Source organism: Herpailurus yagouaroundi, unplaced genomic scaffold (assembly GCF_014898765.1).
Source record: "Herpailurus yagouaroundi ecotype Mexico unplaced genomic scaffold, PumYag 214, whole genome shotgun sequence".
Taxonomy (NCBI): Eukaryota; Metazoa; Chordata; class Mammalia; order Carnivora; family Felidae; genus Herpailurus; species Herpailurus yagouaroundi.
The window spans coordinates 2,946,086-2,967,307 of NW_024412445.1; the positions used below are offsets into that span (position 1 = coordinate 2,946,086).

The 21,222-nt window shown below is 53.4% G+C and overlaps 1 protein-coding gene across 1 annotated transcript in view; it reads left to right on the plus strand.

Annotated features, from left to right (window-relative positions):
• Positions 1–21,222, plus strand: part of ABCA13 (ATP binding cassette subfamily A member 13) — a 412,425-nt gene that overhangs the window by 284,670 nt on the left and 106,533 nt on the right. Inside the window, exons 49-51 of the mRNA XM_040455040.1 lie at positions 13,301–13,355; positions 14,875–15,052; positions 16,702–16,817. Of these exons, the coding sequence (XP_040310974.1) occupies positions 13,301–13,355; positions 14,875–15,052; positions 16,702–16,817 (349 nt within the window). The remainder of the gene's footprint in view (positions 1–13,300; positions 13,356–14,874; positions 15,053–16,701; positions 16,818–21,222) is intronic.

The following is a 21,222-nucleotide window of genomic DNA, read 5'->3' on the forward strand; positions in this document are numbered from 1 at the left end:
CCTAAGAAACACCGCTCTGCTGTGCCCCAGGCGACTGACCAAATGTCCCTTCCTGAATGACTGGATTGTGTCACTACCAAAATGTACTTTGACTCCTAAGAGCTTGAGTTACACATACAAGCCTTACCTTGGGTTCCAGTTGTGAGCCACAGTCTTGGTCGAGCCCCTGTGTCGTGGGTCACGGCCCGGGGTCACGGGAGCAATGCTGACCGATGCCGGTGTCGGTCACTCGTGTCTTATGTCACTGCTTCCTGGTGACCAGATGCCCCCGATGATGTCCATCCCTCTTGAAAGGAGGGGGCTCTGTGGAGAAGTCGTGCTGCCTTGCAAAATGCATTTATCCTCTGTTACTGGAAACGTGAATACTTTGTTTATGTCAGAATTTCAGTTCTCATTTGCCTTGTTTCTGCGGTTGTCACGGGGAAGGAAGGTTTGTGCGGTAAGTAGGGAGCGCACAAGTCACAGCCCCCCAGTGGGGTGATGCGGCAAAGAGCTCGTAGGCAAGGCTCTGAGCAGAAACGCTCTCTACGTCCCGGATGCTTCCTGTTCATCTGGGGATAAGCCGGGCTACAGCTGTGTGCTCCGTGGCTACAGACAAACAACCGCTTGCCTCGCGTGGAGCTTGGATGAGCCCCTGAGAGCAGAGCCTGTGTCCCGCCAGTCCCCCAACACTGGGCCCCAGAGCCTCTGCCCCAGTGGCCCCCGCAGAGCCTGTGCCCCAGTGGCCCCCCCAGAACCGGACCCCACCCCAGGCACCGCCAGCTGAATGTGTGATCACCGTACCGCACAGACATGCAGCCTGCTCTCAGTGCTGCGGTCCCGTGACAGGGTCTTGGGGACACGGACATCCCTGCCTTAGAGATGAAGGGACTTTCTGGCCGCTGACCCAGACCACCCGATAGGAGTCTCCAGAGCCCAGGTCGGCCACCTTGCTGGGTCCCGGGGGGTTGGCGGCTTGTCAGAGCCCGTAATTATAAGCATAAAACTCAACATAGGGCAGACTACGGGTGGCCCGTTCAACAGGCAGGATTTTGTCAACTACCGGCAGGCGTGCGCTGACTTACGAGGAATACATGTGTCTCATACACACCCACCCACCGTGAGTTCTCCCAGGCAGAGCTCTCCTCCTGCCTGGCTGTGAGTGCCGCCCAGGTGTTGTGCTCCGTGACTGCAGCGTGGCTGGACCCGCCTGGGGATCGGGACAGGGACTTTACCAGTGCTCCCTGCAGCCTGGGACACAGGCGTGGGCGTGGGAGCTCGCCCAGGGATGAGAGGGACGTGGAGTGGATTCCACGTCAGAGGCTTTGTTCCTTCCTGGGCTCTGCATCAGCAGCCTAGCCATGCTGCGTGTCACATAACACTTCTCAGGGTTCCCAGGGAAATTCAGTCAGTTGAGGTCAAACCCCAGATCTGAACTTTGCTTTTCCACGCACGCCCCATGGGCATTTGGCAAGTCTTGTCCCTTCTGCACTTGACATCCTGAGTGTGCCTATTCTCACCGATGCTCACCCGGCCCGGGCACCACCTGCTCTTGCCTGGTGCCGGCCCCAGCCCCTTGTGGGGCCCCTGTGCGCCCCTTGACCCTGGCCCCAAGGCTTAGGTCTCCGGAAGTGCCCTCGGTGGACCTGTCCCTGTGATCATGGCATCCCTCTGGCTTCCTGTATCTCTTACGATAAAAACCAGACTCTCACTGTGACCCACAGGGTCCCCCCAGCTCAGCCCCTCATCTCGCCCCTCCCCGGGCAGCCACACGGGCCCTTGGCCATCGTCCGCACAGGTTCCCGTGTTCCCTTCCCCAGGATCTTCTCTCCATCTGCACGGCTCGTTCCCCTGTTGTACGTGTGTCCCCTATGCTGTCCAGTTGTCCGTCATCCCCCCTGGGGGGAACTCACAGAAAACCAAAACCAAAACACCAAGCCGACCCTGTCTGTCCCTCGCAGGCCACCTCACATGACCCTTCAGTCCTGCACCATGTGTCTGAGTTCTTCCTGTTCTAGCTGATCTCTTCTTTCTTATTCCCAGGTTTTTATTTAAATTCCAGTCAGGTAACGTACAGTGTAGTCTTGGCTTCAGGACATATGACACCCAGCGCTCATCCCAACAAGCACCCTCCCTAATGCCCATCATCCATTTAGCCCATCCCCCGGCCGCCTCCCCCCCATCAACCCTCAGTGTGTTCTCGTATGTAAGAGTCTCCTGTGGTTTGCCTCCCTCTCTGTTTTTAACTTATTTTTCCTTCCCTTCCCCTACGTTCATCTGCTGTTCCTTAAGTTCCACATACGAGTGGTTTTTTGGTATTTGTCTTCCTCTGACTTATTTTGCTCAGCATAATACCCTCCAGTTCCATCCACGTTTTTGCAAATGGCAAGATTTCATTCTTTTTCATCTCTGAGTAATACTCCTTTGTATGTATATATCTATATCTATATCTATATCTATATCTATATCTATATCTATACCTGTATCTGTATCTATGACATCTATGTCTACATCTATCTATGTCTACATCTAGACTGGTGTCCTTATCAGTTCATCAGTCGACGGACACCTGGGCTCTTACCCTAGTTTGGCTGTTGTGGATCGTGTGGGCTAGATCCACGGTGGTCCCACTGTGTGCACATTGGTGTCACCTGAGAATTTTGAGCAATACAGATTTCCGTTGCAGACCCAAGAGAGATTCTGATCTGAATGTCAGGAGATCTTAAATGACCCAGGTGAGGCCCATGGACAGCCAAGTTTGGGAAACACCGGGCCACCCTGGGGACCTTCGGGCCTCGAGGATAATTTCATCCCTGAGGCAGGGGGATAAAGAGTATGTGGGGATCAGGTGAAGAGTCTCACCCTCACTGTCCCTTTGTGCTCACGTGCTGGGACCACCTGCCACCTTGAGACACCTGCTGGGGGCAGGGCGGGACAGCTGTGCGTCCAGAGCCAGAAAAAAACCTCTTCTTCTCCTTCCCACCCAGCCTTCCTCCTCATTGGTCCCTTTCCATCTGAATCCTCTGGAGGCCACAGCTCACTGGGGTGCCAGGAGCCCCGGGGAGGAAGTGGGCAAGGTCAGCGCAGCTTGCTCGTGGGGATGATGATGTGCCCATAGTCGGGGCAAGGATGAGCCCAGGAGCAAGGAGTGACACAGATAATGGCTTGCCCTGCATTACTTACGCTAAGATAAAACCTCCAGGCACGCACCCCCAGTTCCTAATGAGAGACCCCCAGCGTGAGAACTGGAGGTCATGTCAGATCTGTTTAGCAGAGCTGCTGAAGGAACAGCTTGCGGGTATCGGGAACCAGCTGTCATCAGTGACCTCCAGCCTGAACGTTAAGGGTCTGGAGATACTTGCCAGCACGTGGGGACAGTGCGGAGACATCCTAGGATGTGAGGACTCCAAGCTCAGAGCAGCATCAGGACCAGCCTCCCCTTTGCCCAGATCAAGGACGGACAGCAACAGACGGGCAAGTCACACCCAGCCTGGCGACCGGGAAATGCCCCACGCCCCTGGGAGGGGACGCTGCACACCCCCAGAAGGTCTTGTCCTGGGACACGTCTTGTGAGTTTACCCCCACAGGAGCACCAGGAAATGTGTGAACTCTGGGAAACCCGAGAAGACAGACAAGACAGAGAGGCCAGACTGAGATGAAAAAGAAAGCTGCCTGTTATCCCGGCAAGCATCCTGCGGTATATACATGTATCGAATCCGCAGTTGTACACCTTGAACGGACACAATGTTCCATGTCAGATACATTTCAGTAACAAAGGAACTGGCTAAGACCAGATGGTAAGACACATTTTCCCTGGATACAGAGAAGCACATTATTGATCGCCGAGCTCTCTCCCTCACTCAGAATTTTTGATGTAAAGGGGTAACCACGAAACATTCTCTAAGAACACAGAGGAAAAAGATGATAGCAGAACTGACACCGGGAAGAGAAGCAGAGGAATTAGGGGGAGAAAGGAAGCGGACGGACACTGATTAAGGGAACAAACAACGATGTCAGAAGAAAACCATCATCAAGAACCAAACAAAACAAGTCTGGGCCAGTGGGAGGGTTTGCCGTGATCCTGGCAAAATTCCTGAGCTGGGAGCTCTGAAAATAGGAATCATCGATAAGCAATCCTGCTCAATGTTCAAAGGTTCAAAGATAAAGGCAGCATTTTTTTAAAATAAAGCTATAAATAGCAAAATCCAATTAGTTTTAAAGTAATACAAATAAAAGACCAGCTTCTGACTCTGAAAAATTCCCTCTGAGACCTCCTCTTCACCCAGGGGTTATTTCGAAGAGCGTTGTTTAAATTCTAGGTGTTTGAGATTTGCCTGCTGTCTTTCATTGATTTCTAGTTCGATTCACTGTGGTCAGAGAATTCATTCTGCATATTTTAATTATTTTAGGTTTGGCTGAGGTTTGTTCTGAGGTCCAGATGTGGTCTGTCCTGGTGCCGTTTCCACGGGTGATTCGAAATGTGTATTCCACGGCTCTGTGGGTGGTTGTGGGCTCCAGTGCATCCATATCTTGGCTGGTTTTCTGTCCGATGGTTCCATAAATGCAGAGGCGGAGGTATTGAAATGCCTAAATATAACGGTGGATTTGTCCATGTCTCCTTTCAGCGGGGTAAGGTTTTGATTCCGGTATTTTGAGGCTCTGAAGGTTGGGGCTCACACTGTACCGAGCTCTGCCTTTTGACAGACATGGTGACGTTGCATGGGCTTTACCCACCCGTGAGCTTAATTCTGACACTTCATTGTTGATTTTGTTTCCTCTGTTTCTTCTTGCTTCCCTTTGAGAGGCTTGATCAGCTTTTCGGGATTCTTTTTTGATTTATTTGCGCTGTCCTCAGTGTATCCCTCCATCTAGTTTCCTCGGCAGTGGTTCTGGGTAGACACGTGTGGCTGTCACATTCTACTGCTCCTGACGGTTCCCGTTTTGCGGGCTTCTGTAGTGGCTTGTCTGGGATACACGGGAAGCTGCAAGGACACCAGGAAGTTCACTGCCACCCGCCACGCTGTTCCCCACGTCCCGAGGGCCCCAGACACCTGCCACCTTCTTTCCAGCTGGTGTGTGATGTCTGGGTCCTCGTAAGGGAGGGGACCTGGCAAGACGGAGGCTAACCCATCTTAGAGAAACCAGAACCTGGTCTCTTCCTTTTTAATCACAACCTCAAAAGCCAGAGGGTAAGGGAGTACTGCCTATGGAACACGGAAAGAAAAATAAAGGTACACCCCCAATTCTGTACCTAATGGAGATGTTGTCTCAAAGTAAACAAGCCTCAAAGATACACTTATGTTGGACGTGGCTCAAAAAACATGCTGTAGATATATTCTTTTTTTATGAATATAATTTATTGTCAAATTGGCTTACGTACAGCACCCAGCGCTTATCCCAACAGGTTGTAGATATATTCCTAATAAAAAAGAATGCCGAAGGACAGTCATGTGAGAGATTAACCAAAAGTAAGATCACGAAAACACTGAATCCACAGAACGAATCAAAGAACCTGGTGGACATTGGTTCCAGGGGATCACACAGGTGCAGGTGTTGGCGTGTGTGTGATGAAAACGTTACTTGAAGGTCGAGAACTATCGATGGAGTCGAAGATGAAGAATGGGAAACATAATTCGATAGTAACACGCGTATGTCGAGAAAACCTTGGACATTTAGAAATAATATCAATGTGCAAACAATGATTCCCTCTGGCTGGTTTCAAAGTAGGTTAGGATTTAATTTTACTCTTTATTTTAAAACTTTTTACAGTTGGCATCTATTTATTCCTTGGGAAGAGTAATAATTAACCTCAATATTGAGGGGAAAAAAAGTCTTTTTTCCAGGAGAGATTAAGAGGAGGAAGACAGAGAGAAAGCCATTGAAACAGCTCTTGGATTGCATATGTTTCTCTTAATATTCCGTTGGACCGAACGAACATTTTTTCCTTCATGCCCCCCCACCCAGCGCCGATGGCTCACAGCAAATTAACTGAAAGAAAACAGTCCTTTGCGCATATAAGGCAACTCTGTTCTTCTGCTGGAGACGCTTACAGACATCTGGGTGTGAATGCGCACAGAGATGTCCGTTTTATAAGAGGAAGGGACCCAGCAGTGACTGTTGAATTGGAGACAAGCATCTTTTGTCAGAGTGGATATGAGACAAAAGCACAGATGTGCGTTTTTACAAATGACAGATATACAGAGTCTGGAAGCCATGGTGAGAATACTAAATGAGGGAGCTGATGTTATACATTGGTATGTGGCCGTGGGCCAGCTCGTGGAGAAGCTGAAACATAAATGGTAAGAGTAATCAAACGAAGAAAAATCAAGCGTATTCAGAATTTACATGTTGAAACCTCCTTCTGGAAACCTTTGATGCGATGCATGAGAGCCCCTCTCCTCGGGGGCTGAAACCACTGTCCCTTGAAGAGCCCGGACCCCTCACCATGGACTCCTCACCAGCATCATCAGCCCCGGATCCCATCACAAGGCTGTTGTCACCTAAATACAGTTCTGAACACACATAATATGATGGGAATCACCACCCGATTATGGAGATTGTCCATTGCGATAATGTGGTTTTTGCAAGGAGAACATCAAAGGCTGCAAATGATTTTTCTAGTTGCATGTAAAATGGATAAGCTGGGATCCAGAAAATCAGGGTTGTAGGTCTCACTCTGCTGTGTTTGGCCTTAGATAAGTCGATAGAACTTCCCTCTGCCTCGGTTTCCTTCCCCATGCCTGCCTCCCATGCCCAAAGATGCCCCATCTCTAAGTCAAGCCCTGTCCTGGAGGGGGAAGGGGCCCATCTGCGAGACAGTCAAATCCCCGCCCTGTGTCTGTGGGTATGCAGGAGGAGCTCAGATTGCTTAAAAAAATTTTTTTTTAATGTTTATATTTGAGATAGAGAGAGAGACAAAGCACAAGCAGGGGAGGGACAGAGAGAGAGAGAGGGAGACACAGAATCCGAAGCAGGCTCCAGGCTCCGAGCTGTCAGCACAGAGCCCCACGCGGGGCTCGAACCCACAAACCGTGAGATCTGAGCTCAAGTCAGACGCTCACCTGAGTGAGCCCCCCAGGCGCCCCAAGGAGCTCTGATTTCTGTAGTTACTGTTTTAAGGAGCAGCTGGTGGAGCTGAGAAGGTAGCAGAGGGCGAGCGGTCATGCACACGCCTGTGCCTCTCCTTCCGGGGTCTGGGGAAACTCGGGACCCGCGGGAGGTACAGGGCCGCCTACTCTGTCCTTTCCTCTGATGGCGCTTTCACTTTTGAGAAAATGGACACACATGTGACCCTCACTTACTCTCGGTCTCTCCCGCTTTTTGCAAAACACAAGCAAAATCTCATCACGCATGTAGAGAGACGTTCGTTTGGATTTGAAATCCGTTTGATCCCACAGAGCCTCTCCTACAGAATGTAGTGACAGCAGATTGCAAGCTAGCAAATTGTGAAAGTTAGCAGCGTTTGTAAACCAAAGAGCCGCCGGGGTTCCTGCTGGGCACCCCCTCCCCCCACTGCTACTGTCTGCGGCCAGGGGGCTGCTCCCCAGCACTGCACAGGGCACCTGTGTCATTGGCAGGATCTTTCCCGGGGGTGGGGGGTGGGGGGCTCACTCCCCACCTGCTCGCTCCTTGGGGCCGCCTCCTCTTTGACCTCCTGGGACACACACCTCCTGTGTGTCCCCGCTGGGCACCAGGGACTCTGCATGGCGGGGGTGGGGGGGCTTGTTGAAAGGAGGTGTCAAATCCCAGCCAACCCACCATTGTGGTCGGTGCCCGGATTCCTGTCCCCCAGAGCAGAACAAAACCAGAACGTTGTTGGTTCCGGTCTGACACTAATGTGCTGTCCTCTTACCTAAACTGGTGAGAAGACCCCAGTGGGGTTCAAGCCTCGGAAAGCAAGTTGAAGGGTTCTCCTGGTCATCTGATGGCTTCCTTCTGGAGCACCACGCTGCACGGCCCTTCCTCCGGATCTTGCTTTTCAAAGAGCGTTTCTCACTTTCATGGTGGAGATTTGGGGTGATGGCGGCCTTTTAAAGAGGTGCCTGTGGTCGCCTGGGTGGCTCAGTCGGTTAAGAGTCTGACTCTTGGTTTCAGCTCAGGTCATGATGACTTACGGTTCATGAGTTCGAGTTCTGCATTAGGCTCTGTGCTGACAGCTTGTGAGCTGCTTGGGATTCTCTGTCTCTCTCTCTCTCTCTCTCTTTCTCTCTGCCCCTCCCTTGCTCATGCACTTTCTGTCTCTCTCTCAAAGTAAACTTAAAAAATTAAAGGGGCACCTGGGTGGCTCAGTCGGTGAAGCGTCCAACTTTGGCTCAGGTCATGATCTTGTGGGTTTCAGCCCCTCATAGGGCTCTGTGCTGACAGCTCAGAACCTGGAGCCTGCTTTGGATTCTGTGTCTCCCTGTCTCTTTGCCCCTCCCCTGCTCATGCCCTGTCTCTCTCTCTCTCTCTCTCTGAGAGTAAATAAACTTAAAAAAAATTAAAGGGGCACCTGGGTGGTTCAGTAGGTGAAGCGTCTAACTTCAGCTCAGGTCATGATCTCACAGTCGGTGGGTTTGAGCCCCGCGTCGGGCTCTGTGCTGACAGCTCGGAGCCTGGAGCCTGCTTGGGATTCTGTGTCTCCCTCTCTCTCTGCCCCTTCCCCACTCACCCTCTGTCTCTGTCTCTGTCTCTCTCTCTCAAAAAGCAATAAACATTAAAATTTTTTTTCCCCAGGACCGTTGTGCCAGGAGCACTGTCTGCCTTCTGGCTGTTGGGGCTCCCTGCCGGGGAGGAGGCAGCCTGTGTGCTCTTCAAAAGATTGTATTTAAATATTTACCATATGTAAAATATGTAAATTGTAGGACTCTTGGAAGCTAGCACAGGATGAGAAGCTGTGACCCCTCTGAATCACTGAGGGGGAGGGCCCGGAGGGTGGGGGCTGGTGTAGCCCGGTCCTTCTCAGAGCCAGGTGGGCAGAGCCTGCTCGGCTCAGCTTCCAGAGCAGGACAGAGAGACAGGGCAGGACAGCTGACACGACGGCTCCTCTCCTGCGGCCCGTTGATGAAGTGCTCCTGCTTGTCCCCTGCTGCCCCGGTGGGATTCTCGTTCTGTGTTAGCGTGTTTGTGGCACCCAGCGTGTCCCTTGCACAGGGAAGGGTCCCGGTGCCCTGTGTGCTGGGAGGCGACTTAGGGGTCCCGCCTCTGTCAGGAACAAGAACAGGTCACCTGCTGGGGACAGTTGCCACAGTCGTGTGCTCCTGTTTCAGCTTCTGGAAGTCAAGGGTGTGTCTGCACCGGGAGGCTTCTCCGGGCTCCGTTTCCCCGGAGGGGACTCCGGTTCCTGAAGGCTGCAAGCTGACTCACAAGGATCTTCCTGCGCACTCTGCTGGGTTGTGCATCACAGAGCTCATCGCCCGATTACCGAGTGAGAGACTGTGTCCTGAAAACGTCCGGCCATGGGTCTGGCACATCGAACTGCTGGGCACAGGAGCCGTCGCTCTCTCCGTCTCTGGGTCAAGGGCCAGGTGTATTCCCGCCTCCTCGATTAAAGCCAGGGAAGGATGACAGGTCCAGGGTATGTGCGACCATGAAAGGCAGTGTATTCGTAACAGAGGAACGGGCGGACAGAAAGCCAATATTAGGGTAGTTTTTGATCTCCCGGCAATGACCCAACAGTTTGAAGTTAAGAAAAGATGTTCACGCAACCCGATCAAAATAAGAACCCGACCGTGGTAGTTTAACATTTTATAATTGAACACACCCCCAAAGCGCTGGCAGCTTTACACCGTGGAAGGAGCAAGGTGGGGACTTTGGACCTGCGGCCTCGTCCCCCTCCCTCCGCACACAGACATTCCTTGGAAAATCGGAAGCATCTGCGGAAGGGAGGGGAGATAATAGGAGCTGCCCCTGCAGCCGGAGTCTGGAACCCCAGCTCCGGCACAGTCTGTCTCCGGTATCTGGCTCTGCGGATGTGAAGGAGACGCAGACGGGCGTCCTCACACGGATGTGACAGGGCTGCTCACACAGGTGCCCTGCGGCCTGAAGGACGGACCGCACGGAGCCTCAGGGGGGTTTTCATCTACTTCGGGTGCCAGCCCCTACTCTCTGATCACAAGTATGGAAGGGCTCAGGGCTTGAGGACCGCCTTCTCTTCCCCCTGGGGCCCCACCTCTTCGGGAAGGTGCTCCCAAATTAGCATCTTCAGGAAGCCTCTGGGAGAGGGGAGGGGGGCTGGGCAGGGAAGCTCAGACCTTCCTCCACTTTCAAGGGGGTTTTGTCCCGATAAACTCATCTGAAGTCGAAAACATCATAAGCAGAAGGTGAATTTGACACACCCACCGTCCCGGACATGACGGCTGAGCCTGGCCCGCGTTAAACGTGTTGGGAACACCTACACGAGCCTACAGGCGGGTAAAACGCTCTTCTCACAAAGCCTGTTTTATAATAAGCTGCAGAATGTCTCATGTAACTGGTTGAATGTGGACCTGAAGGTGAGAAGCCGAGCGGCTGTGTGGGAGCAGAAGGGTGGTCAGGGCCTCGGTTGCTGACCCTTGTGACCACGTGGCTGCCTGGGAGCCGCTCAGGTCCTAGCGAGTGTCACCAGCGCAGGAAGAGATCTCTGTTCAAGACCACATGTATGCACGTCACTGTCGTACCATCAGAGAACTTGCATTAAGTCAGAGCCTCTGTGTAAGAAGAAGGGAAACACTTGCAGCCGAGGACACCGTGGTGGCCATCCTGTGTGTCCACTGGGAACAGTGGGGGAGTCGGATAACGTGAGACTCTGGACTTTACTGTAAAGGCAGGTGTCTTATGTCCAGGTAAAAAAAAAAAATAGCGACTCTGTGTTTTCTTTATGTTTCTCCTTGGAAATCCTCTGGAGCTGCTGGGGGGGAAGGGTGGGATGCTGGGGCAAGGCGGGCCTGTCCCGTGGTCCAGGGCGGGGCTGTCATGGGGGGGGGGGGGGGGGGCGTGGAAGGGGAGACCCTGACATCTTCTCGGATGTGTCGCGGGGGATGACGGGGGACGGGGTGAGGATGACGTAAGTTTGAGTCTGATGACTGGGGGCACGATGGGGACATTAATGGTCCTGGATGAGCTGGGGACTCCTGGCTGGGCCTGCGTTTCTCCCAGACGAGGAGGGAAATCGAGCTCCGGGAGCGGGATCCTGCTTCATCCCAAGTAGGAGAACTGCGGTTCAGTCCTGGTACTAACCGCCTGCAAGGGAGCGCAGACCCCACAGGGCGGCGGCCTTCAGATACCAGCTACAACCCCAGGGTCCCGGGCCGCCCCTCCCTCTGACCGACTGGCTGTAACTTTGAGGGGCCCCAGGACCCCATCCGCTCCGACAGGTCACCAGAACGGCTCACGGCATCAGGACGGCACTGCGCGTACGACTCGTGTTCATGAGAAGCGTGCAAATCGTCAGGGCCAGCCTCGCGGTCTGGGGCGGGCGCACACACACCCCCGTGCCCTCTTCCCCGGAAGCCCCAGAGGTCAGCGGGACCGCCGCGCCAGCCCTCTAGTCATGTGATTTGCTATACGTTTTGAACCTGGCTCCTTGGACAAAATCTATCCTCCAGAACATTATAGACCGAGTTCGTTTCCTTGCCTCGTGGCAGTTCTTTAGCTGTCAGAAGGTGCGTCATGCTGTGTCTTGCCCAAGTGTGTGTGTGTGTGTGTGAGTGTGTGTGTATCTTCAGGTTCATCGAGTCCAAGATCCTCCCATATTTCTAGAAGCATCCGCTTCCCAAGCCCTAGTCAGCTAACCGTGTTTCTCTGCATGCTGTCTGATCTAGAAAGCTCTCATTCCTGTGCGCAGCCAGGAGCCACACGAAGCACTGAATACACATGCCTCCCACTCCCAGCACCCAGCGGGACACTTGCCGCGTCTGGGAGGGCCCCACAGTTTTGTAAGCCTCTGCACAGCCTGCTGACGGTGTCTGTCCCTGCACAGCATGAGCAGGGCCGCCCGCGAGCTAGAGGGTGTGGGGGCTGGCACGTACTGTGAGGAGGGGTGACGCTAAGCTCAGGGAAAGAGACAGATGGGAGGAAACCAGGTGTTACGGGTCCAGACAGGCAGGGAGGCAAGACCACACAACTCCGTTCAGGACACACGTGTAAATAAATCCAGTGCATGATGTGATCTAGGAAACCGCACGGCCGGCATTCGGCACACACGGTGGGAGCCCCCGGCGGAACATCTGGAAGATAGTAATTTAAAGTCAAAGAAATCATTCTGGAACACTGCACAGTGGGCTTGCTGAACCAGGAGGCTCCACCATTCTTTCTGCCGTGAAAGAAGTTGCTTCGGCCTGTGGCTGAGTCCACGACGGATGGGGAAAAGCTGGCATCACCGGAGGGGCGAGCAGGTGGCCCGTGAATGCAAGTCAGGACTCTTTGGTGGCAAAGCCGTGGGGTTTTTTGGAGAACTGTAGCGATTTTCAGTTCTGTACCTTTTAATTTATTTATGTTTACTCCTACCCCTGCGGTGTTTCTGGAAGGATTTAATATGCCGTCGTAAGAGAATGCAAAACACGATAATGGGCTTCATTAAGGGAGCCCAAAGGGAAGAGGAACACAGGCTGCCCAGGAACCGTTCCCGTGGAGGTGGCCCCCACACATGTAGCTGCGGGCATTTGAAACAGCCAATCAGAGGAGGGAAACCGACTGGCTCATGTTGGACAATAAGGTGAAACACAAGTCGTTTGCCTCAAGTTCCGGAGTCCTGGGTACCCAACGGGCTGCCATCCGCTGGCGTGGGGAAGGCCGTGTGACGACACGAGCAGTCTTTATGGTAAGATCCTTAAAACTGAGAAGTTGGTGGAGATTTCTCCGTGTTGGCTGTTGTCTACACTAACGCACAAGCCCCCAGAAGTCGAACGATGAAAAACCGAAGAAGGGGTTCCACGCAGCTGGGCCACTGAGGCGGTTCGGTTTTCGCTCTGTCTAGACGTGGCTTGGTCGAGAGGGGAAGTTTTGATTATTGCCCTGGTTCCATCGGATAATCCCCTTGCCTGTTGTAATTTAGTCTTCCTGAGTCCGTTCCTCCACCCCCACAAAATGTGGCTAATGTATCATTTCCGCCACAGGGATGCCTATAAGGATTGGACCATAAAACATCAGCCCCGTGCCTGCCGTGCGAGGCACGTCCTGAAGGTGCTGGTTGTTTCTGACAACAGGACTGCAGGGTCCCCGCACTGGCCAGGATGCACAGTGCATTTGCCCTTCTGGGTCCCCGTGGGTCACGCCTGGACCAAGTGGACAGGAGGCGCCTCACGGGCACGGGGTCTGCTCACCGTGCGGGCAGAGGGCTCATCTCTCCATTTTTCCTTCACAGGAATGACTCTGTACAGCCATCCGTACGGAGGGGCCTTGCTGAACGAGGACAAGATGTGAGTCTCGGGACCACTGGGTGAGGGCGGAACAGAGTCTTTGGGTGGCTCCAGGGTCCCGGCCTGTTGCATTTGTGCAGAGTGGTGCTGGCTTGGGCGCTTCTTTGCAAAGTGGAAAGAAAATGAGTATTAAGGGAATGTGCACTGACCGAGTTTAAAACATGAGCTTATCCTACACCCCAGTTTTTCTAAGTCAAAATTGTCTAAGGGAGTGAACTTCCTGAAGTTCAGGGGCCCCACATCTTCCAGACACTTTTTTGGGTTAGAATGGCTTTTTTTAAAAAAAGATTTTGTTTTTTTAAGTCCTTTCTACCCACAGTGTGGGGCTCGAACTCACAACCCCGTGATCAAGGCTCACACGCTCCACTGACTGAGCCAGCCAAGCACTTGGGGTACAGTCTTTTTTTAAAAAATGTTTTTAGAGTTTATTTATTTTTGAGAGAGAGAGAGAGAGAGAGAGAGAATATGAGTGGGGAAGGGGCAGAGAGGGAGACACAGAATCCGAAGTAGGCTCCAGGCTCTGAGCTGTCAGCACAAAGCCCGACGCGGGGCTCGAACTCACGAACCTCGAGATCATGAATGACCTGAGCTGAAGTCGGATGTTCAGCCATTGAAACACCCAGGCGTCCCACTTGGGGTAAGTCTTAAACACGGTGTTCGTGTAGTGAGCGTAGTGAGGCCTTCTGGAGAGTTCCCCATGCCAGACTTTGCTCACAGACACATGGAGTCACGGGTGGTGATAAAGCCGCTCATCTCCCCGTTCAGAGCGAAGTGTTAGTTCCTGTTCCCTCCTAGAAGCTGGGATGCTTCTTTCTTCCTGTCTTCTCCTTTCCTCTCTCCCTTCCCCGTGGTGCAGCTGACACTGGCCACAAGTGTAGCTGTGGGCTCGTTGGGTGAGAGAAGATGCCACCCAGTGGACACTTTGCAATGAGCGGTGTCTTTCCGTCGGCCACCTGCGTGCGCTGATTGTAGCTAGGGAGGGGTCAGTCTGGTTAAAAACTGACCAAGAAAGTACACTGTGTGTGTTATCACAATTATTACTACACCTCTCTCTGTTACGAAATTGTTTTGATATTTTGAGAGACAAAATTCAGAGATGGGCCAGCCACCTGTGGATCCACAGCTAACGCCCCCTCCCCGTCCCTACAGGTGTCCCAGCATACAGATGCATGTGGTTCCGGCGTGGCCGGAGGCCACAGCTCCCTGTGGACGCCACGCTGCGGAAGTTTATCATTTTAGTCTAGAGTGAACTCCGAGATGGGCAGACTCTGAAATGTCCCCTCACTTTGCACCCCTCAGTTGTGCCTTCTAGAAGCTGGGAGCATCGCCCACCCCTCCTCAAAGGACCGTTGAGGGGACTCAGGGGCAGAGTCCTCGCGCTTAGCCAGCATGCCCTGCGCCCCCTAAGTTCCTGATTAGTGGTTTTCAGTGCTCTCCCCCTCATCACTGGTTGTCACCAAGGGAAAGAAGACGCGTGCCCTTCCTGTGACCCTGACGAGCTGTTGTGTTGTGCCCGCAGCATGGAGAGCATCCGTCAGTGTGGCGTCGCCCTCTGCATCGTGCTGGGCTTCTCCATCCTGTCGGCGTCCATCGGTAGCTCCGTGGTGAGGGACAGGGTGACCGGAGCCAAGAGGCTGCAGCACATAAGTGGCCTCGGCTACAGGACGTACTGGCTCGCTAACTTCCTGTATGACATGGTAGGAACTGGGAACGGCATGCTGCGTGCCTGTGTGCCAGGGCTGTGTGCGTGTGCGTGTGTTAGGAGACCCCCCGCCGCAGACTGTCCACAGAAGAACGGGTCATTGCGTTGGTAAGAGCGGTTCAGGTCCAGTGTCCGTCTGTCATCTGGGGCGGATGGCTTCCTGAGAAGGAGGACCAACCAGCCACACACACGGGAGCTCTGGGAACTCACAGACCTGCCCTCGAATGCAGAGTTTCCTACCGGGAAGATGAGACCATAATCCTCTGTGATGTGCTCTTTTCAAGGGGCCGGAAGGGGAGGTGATAAAAAGCATTAGAACTGACCCACCGTCCACACGCACGTGACCCCCGGCCCCCCCCCCCCCCCCGGCCCCAGCCGGGGGGGTTGTCCAGGGGGTCCGCCCTCCAGGTCACCGTCTTCCGTCCGGAGGACAGCACCGGTGCCCTTTGCAGACATTGATCTGGATTCAAGGTCCTCCTCGTAGGAAAGCAATAGCTTGTCCTCGTGACCGCAGCTTTCCCGGGGGAGGAGGAGTAGGCGTCCCGGGAGAGAGGAGCGTGCGAGGTGGGGGCGGGTGTCTCCCGGACCCCAGCAGTCCTTCTCCCCCTTTCTGCAGCCCTTACCTGATTATCCCCTTGTCCCTGCCGCTCAGTGTGTTTCTGCCCTGCGATGCCTGCCTTGGGGCTCAAGGGCAGGGAGGAGGGCTTTCTTCCTGGGTGACTGTGCCCCATCTTCATCCAATTGTTTCTTGCCTGTTACATGGATTAAATCGCTCATTTAGTGGGTAGTTAGGCGTCCTCACAGGGGCAGGGAGTGTCCGTGGTGCTGGGGATAAAGCCGTGACCAAGGCAGAGAAGTTCTCCGCCCCCTTGGAGACTGTATTCTCACCAGGGGAAGCAGGAAACAAACAGACCGACACCCAAGATGCGGGTGGCTTGGGACTAGAGTTATTGAGAGGGTGACTTAGATCAGGAGGCTGGGGAAGGACTCTCAGGGGGACAGCGTGGGAGCTGAGCTCTGAGAGGGAGGAGGCAGCCCTGTGGATGGTGTGAGAAAAGGCTCTGGGAGGGGTCCAGGAGGAGAGCAGCACCCTGGGCCACCCTGATCAGTGTGGGGGCCCCCGGGAGGGGTCTGTAAGGCGGGCTCTGCCTTACTGTCCTCGAGTCCAGGTGTGGGAAGAAGCCACGTGTCCTGGAAGGTGTCTGGGTTCCCGGACCCGTCCCAAGGGGGGCGGGGGGCAGTGGCTGCAGTAGTTTCCCGCAGACCCCCGATGGGCGGTCTGTCCGTCCAGGTGCTGGAGCCTGAAGTCTGAGATCCAGGCGTGGTCGGGCCAGCTCCTCCCAAGGCGTCTGTCCCGGGCGCGTGGGTGGTGCTCCCTCCCCGTGTCCTACGGGGTCATCCCTCCGTGTGTCCTGTTCTTATAAGGACACCAGTCATGTCAGATCAGGGTGGCTGCAGGGACCTCCTGTACCTTCATTGCCCCTTTCGAGGCACATCTTTGGATACAGTGCCTTCCGGAGGTCCCAGGGCTTCAGCATATGCGTGGGGGGTGGGGACACAGTCCCGCCAGGACTGTGACTCCTGGGGGCGAACCCCACTTTACAGACCGTTCAAGACGCCACCCCCTTTTTCTTGTTTCCCCAGACCTTTTACCTGGTTTCCGTGGGCCTGTGCGTCACCATCATTGCCGCCTTCCAGCTGACGGCGTTCACGTTCCGCAAGAACTTGGCAGCCACGGCCCTCCTGCTGGGGCTTTTCGGGTATGTGACGAGAGACGCGGCTGCAGAATTACGGTTTGTTTTCTGGAAGAGAAAGCCCCCTGGGATGGCTTGCAACCCGCTGTCGGCTTCATGATTTTCTCTCTTTTCAAGCAATTACGGTGCTTCTGGTGGGGACGCACGGCAGAGGGACTGGAGCAGGGGGAGGAGCGCCCCGTGGGCCGCCCGGCTGGGACGGGGGTGGCGTGGGCCGTCGCCGCACGGCCCCCCAGCCGTCGGCCACGCTCGGGCGGTTGGAAGTGGATTCTCGGTTACTCTTGCTCTGACATTCATCTGGAGCTCAGACGCAGAATCCACTTAGCTCCAAAATTGCCTTTCACAGGAGCGTCTCCCACGAAGCCTCCTGTCTGGCACGTTTTTCCCTCTCCCGCGACGTTAGCAGTCTGGAAATGTGCTGCCTACCTATATCACTTTTCTCAGAGGAAAAGCAGCAAAAGCGGAAAAGTCATTTGACAGATTTCTCATTTTCTTTTTAAACTTTATTCATTTTGAGAGAGAGAGAGAGAGAGAGAGAGAGAGAGCATATGCAGGGGGAGGGGCAGAGAGCGAGGACGAGAGAGAGAACCCCAAGCAGGCTCTGTGCTGTCAGCACAGAGCCCCAAGCGGGGCTCGATCCCATGAGCCGTGAGACCACGACCTGAGCCGAAACCGTGAGCCGGACGCTTAACCGACTGAGCCACCCAGGCACCCCTGGAGCGTTCCTTTTTATCTTTATCCAGGATCTTTGCTAAGGCTCCCCAAATTATACCCACCTAGTATCAAGAATATCCAATTATGTGTCTTCTTACACGTTGGGCATGTGTCTAGATCCGGGCTGAGCACGTGAGAGATCCTTGCTGAGAGCAGGGAAAGTGATGAACACGCTAATTCATTATAATTCGAGCCTAATGATTTGTGAAGACAACGCATTCTGCTTTATTTCCACCCAAGATGACAAGTAAAATGAGTTTACACACATCACAGTCGGGCCCAAAGCATTTATTTGGGGGACGGAGTTCATCGTCAACAAGGATATGTCATTGTTAGCTGACTGGATGGATGGATAGCTGGCTGGGAGAGAGAGAGAGAGAGAGAGAGAGACCGACAGGACAGACAGACAGACCTTTCTGGGAAGATTGATATGGCCACTCACTAACTCTGTGGCCTTGGGAGGAGTAATTAATCACTCCCTCTACACCTCGTCTTCTTCGGTGTAGAGCTTCAGTTCTGTGCCGGGAAGAGTAGACAGTTGATAGAAAGCTCACAGTGGGTGGCAAAAGGCCCCAGTTAATGAATTTTGGGCCCATTGTCCCAGCGAGAACCGTGCTAGTATTGGGAGGCAGTTTCGTTGTCAGGCATAAAAGTGCTGACGGAACCTCCTGTTTGCTGTAGTCCGTGGGAAATTCGGGTTCCTGGATATAAAAGCTTAGTACAGGGATTCCCGCTTCTCTGGGGATGGTCTGATTTCAGTGCAGCGATCCCGTTGAGCGGGTGGTGTCGTTGTGGGTCCTGATGTTGTGGTTACACAGACCTTGCTGTACCTTACTTTCGAGCTTCAGGAAGGCAGAGCTCGTGGGGTTTAAGGTAACAGAAAAGATCAAATGGTTAGAAATTCCTGAGAAACGTGGAGGAGTGGTCGCAGAGCTTGTTTTCTCTCGTGAGCGCCTTTGCCAGCCTGGGAGGAGCCCTGACCAGTCACCGCATGTGCGGCCACAGCATTTTCCTGGGAACTGGGGGACGCTCCCAGGTCCTTGCCACACATCCCGGGCCAGCCGGGGTGCTGCCGCTCGGGTGAAGGATCCAGGACTCGGACGGGGGTGTCTGTAAAGGTAGCAGGCGAGGTCGGAGGCCAGGGGACCCCGGGGGAGAAGGACTCTGGGGAGGCTGGCTGGGATCTTGAGGCATCATCCCCGGGGCCGCAGGTTCCTTGTCATTTACACGGGGTTCTTTCTTTGCCAGGGCCCAGGTGGGCAGGGGTGTCCGCTCACCCCCGTCCAGGGAGGGAGGTGTGGAAAGCTGGAGCTGGGAGTCGGGAAGGCTGGGCCCCAGAGTGCCCTGCAGCCTGAGGACGTGGCAGGTGTTAAAAGGGGCTTGGAATTACATGGGGTTTGGAATCTGAAGAAATTAGGGGTCAGGTACGTACACAGAGTCTCAAAGAGACACAGAAGAAAATACCCAGTGACAATTGTCTTGTTTTCTTACTTCCGGCTCTGTCTAGCCAGGAAAACGTGGCATTTAAGCTGGAGGGTGAGAATTAGCAGCAAAACGAGGCAAGGAATGCCAGAAGGGGAATCTAGTATCTGTGAACAGTGGAAACTGTAAGAACATATTTGTTCTTACACGGGGGCCCATTCCACGTCTTGGAAAATTCACGTGGTGTGGACGAGAGGCTGGCTTTCCCAGGGAGGAAAACCCCATAAATTCCACAGTAAGCGTGAGCAGCAGACCCCTGCCCAGCAAATGCTAAAGCCATTAAAATGATATAATATTGTATATAATAGAAGAGTAGAGATTGGCACAAGCCACTGTAGATTTCACCAAAAGATAAATTAGGCTCTAGAAGCCTATTTAACTTCTAAAAAATTTTTTTTAATGTTGATTTATTTTTGAGAAAGAGAGAGACAGAGTGTGAGTCAGGGAGGGGCAGCGAGAGAGGGAAACACAGAATCCAAAGCAGGCTCCAGGCTCCAAGCTGTCAGCACAGAATCCAACACGGGGCTCGAACCCATAGACAGTGAGATCATGACCTGACCTGAAGTCGGACACTTAACCAACTGAGCCACCCTGGCGCCCCACTTCTGCCCATTTTTTTTTTTTTTAATTTTTAATGTTTATTTTTGAGAAAGAGAGACAGAGCACAAGTGGGGGAGGGGCAGAGAGAGAGGGAGACACAGAATCTGAAGCAGGTTCCAGGCTCTGAGCCATCAGCCCAGAGCCCGACGCGGGGCTCGAACTCACAAACCGTGAGATCATGACCTGAGCTTAGTTAGGTGCTGAACCGACTGAGCCACCCAGGCGCCCCTTTTAAATTTTTTTTTTTTTAACATTTATTCGTTTTTCAAAGAGAGAGACAGAGCGTGAGCAGGGGAGGGGCAGAGAAAGAGGGAGACACAGAGTCTGAAGCAGGCTCCGGGCTTTGAGCTGTCAGCACAGAGCCTGATGCAGGGCTCGAACTCACAAGCCATGGGATCATGACCTCAGCCAAAGTCGGATGCTTAACCGACTGAGCCACCCAGGCGTCCGTATTTACCATTTTTAAAAAAAAAAAAAGAAGAAAAAAGACAGAGATCCTGGAGCTGCAGAGATGTTTATGTGAACCAAGTATTTGAAAGGTAACTAATGAACGTGTAGGAAGAAAACCCGGACAAGCAAAGTGATGGGTGCACAGCTGGCCGGAAGCCACACCCCAAGACTGCTAGCATAGCAATAGTGAGTCTGGTAGTGACTCTGGTGGCCTTGTGTGTGTAAGTCTGTGTCTTTGCCTCTGATTTCTTTTTTGCTTCAATAACACTTTGATCTCCTTGTCACATATTTAAATGACATAACCTGGTGTGGAAACTTCATGTAATGAGTACGGTCTCAAATGGGGCAGGAACCAGTAGAAGAGTATTAACTGATCAGTCCCTCAGTTTCTTCTTTGAGTTTATTTATTTTTGAGAGAAAGAGAGACTGCAAGCAGGGGAGGGGCAGAGAGAGAGGGAGACATAGCATCCGAAGCCGGCTCCAGGCTCTGTGCTGACAGCAGAGATCCCGACGCGGGGCTCGAACCCACGAACCGCGAGATCATGACCTGAGCCGAAGTCGGCCGCTTAACCACCTGAGCTGCCCAGGCACCCGGTCCCTCACGTTCTGATGGGGGCGCTGGGCTTCCCGGTGGGATCTTGAGGCAGCGATGTTCCTGGATTGTGCTCCCGAGGATGACACACTGGCCGAGTGTGATGTACGTAATCCTGCTGCACCTTGTGCCGGCCGCGTCCCGTCAGATGCCCCGTGAGGTGTTGCTACCCCAATGCCCCCAAACCCCAGTCGCACATTTGACAGAGAGACTTGGCTGGATGCCGTGTCCTATGAGGAGCACGAAGGGCCTGGCCTTTTGTTGCAGAGGCGTGAGAGGACCGACGTGTTCACCTTCAGCTACTTAGAGAGCTGTCCTGTGGAAAAGGAATGCGATTTGTCACTGTTGCAGAATCTGGCCTTTGGATCAGGAGTTTATTCAAAGAGATTTTCGCTTCACTCATAAGAGGGAATTTTATAGCAGTTATTTACAGCTGCCCCGAGGTTTAACTCACAGATTGTTAATAACACTTATGTTTCCATTATAAAAATCATTTTGGGGGCGTCCGGGTGGCTCAGTCGGTTGAGTAACCGACTCTTGATTTCGGCTCAGGTCATGGTCCTTGGGTCGTGG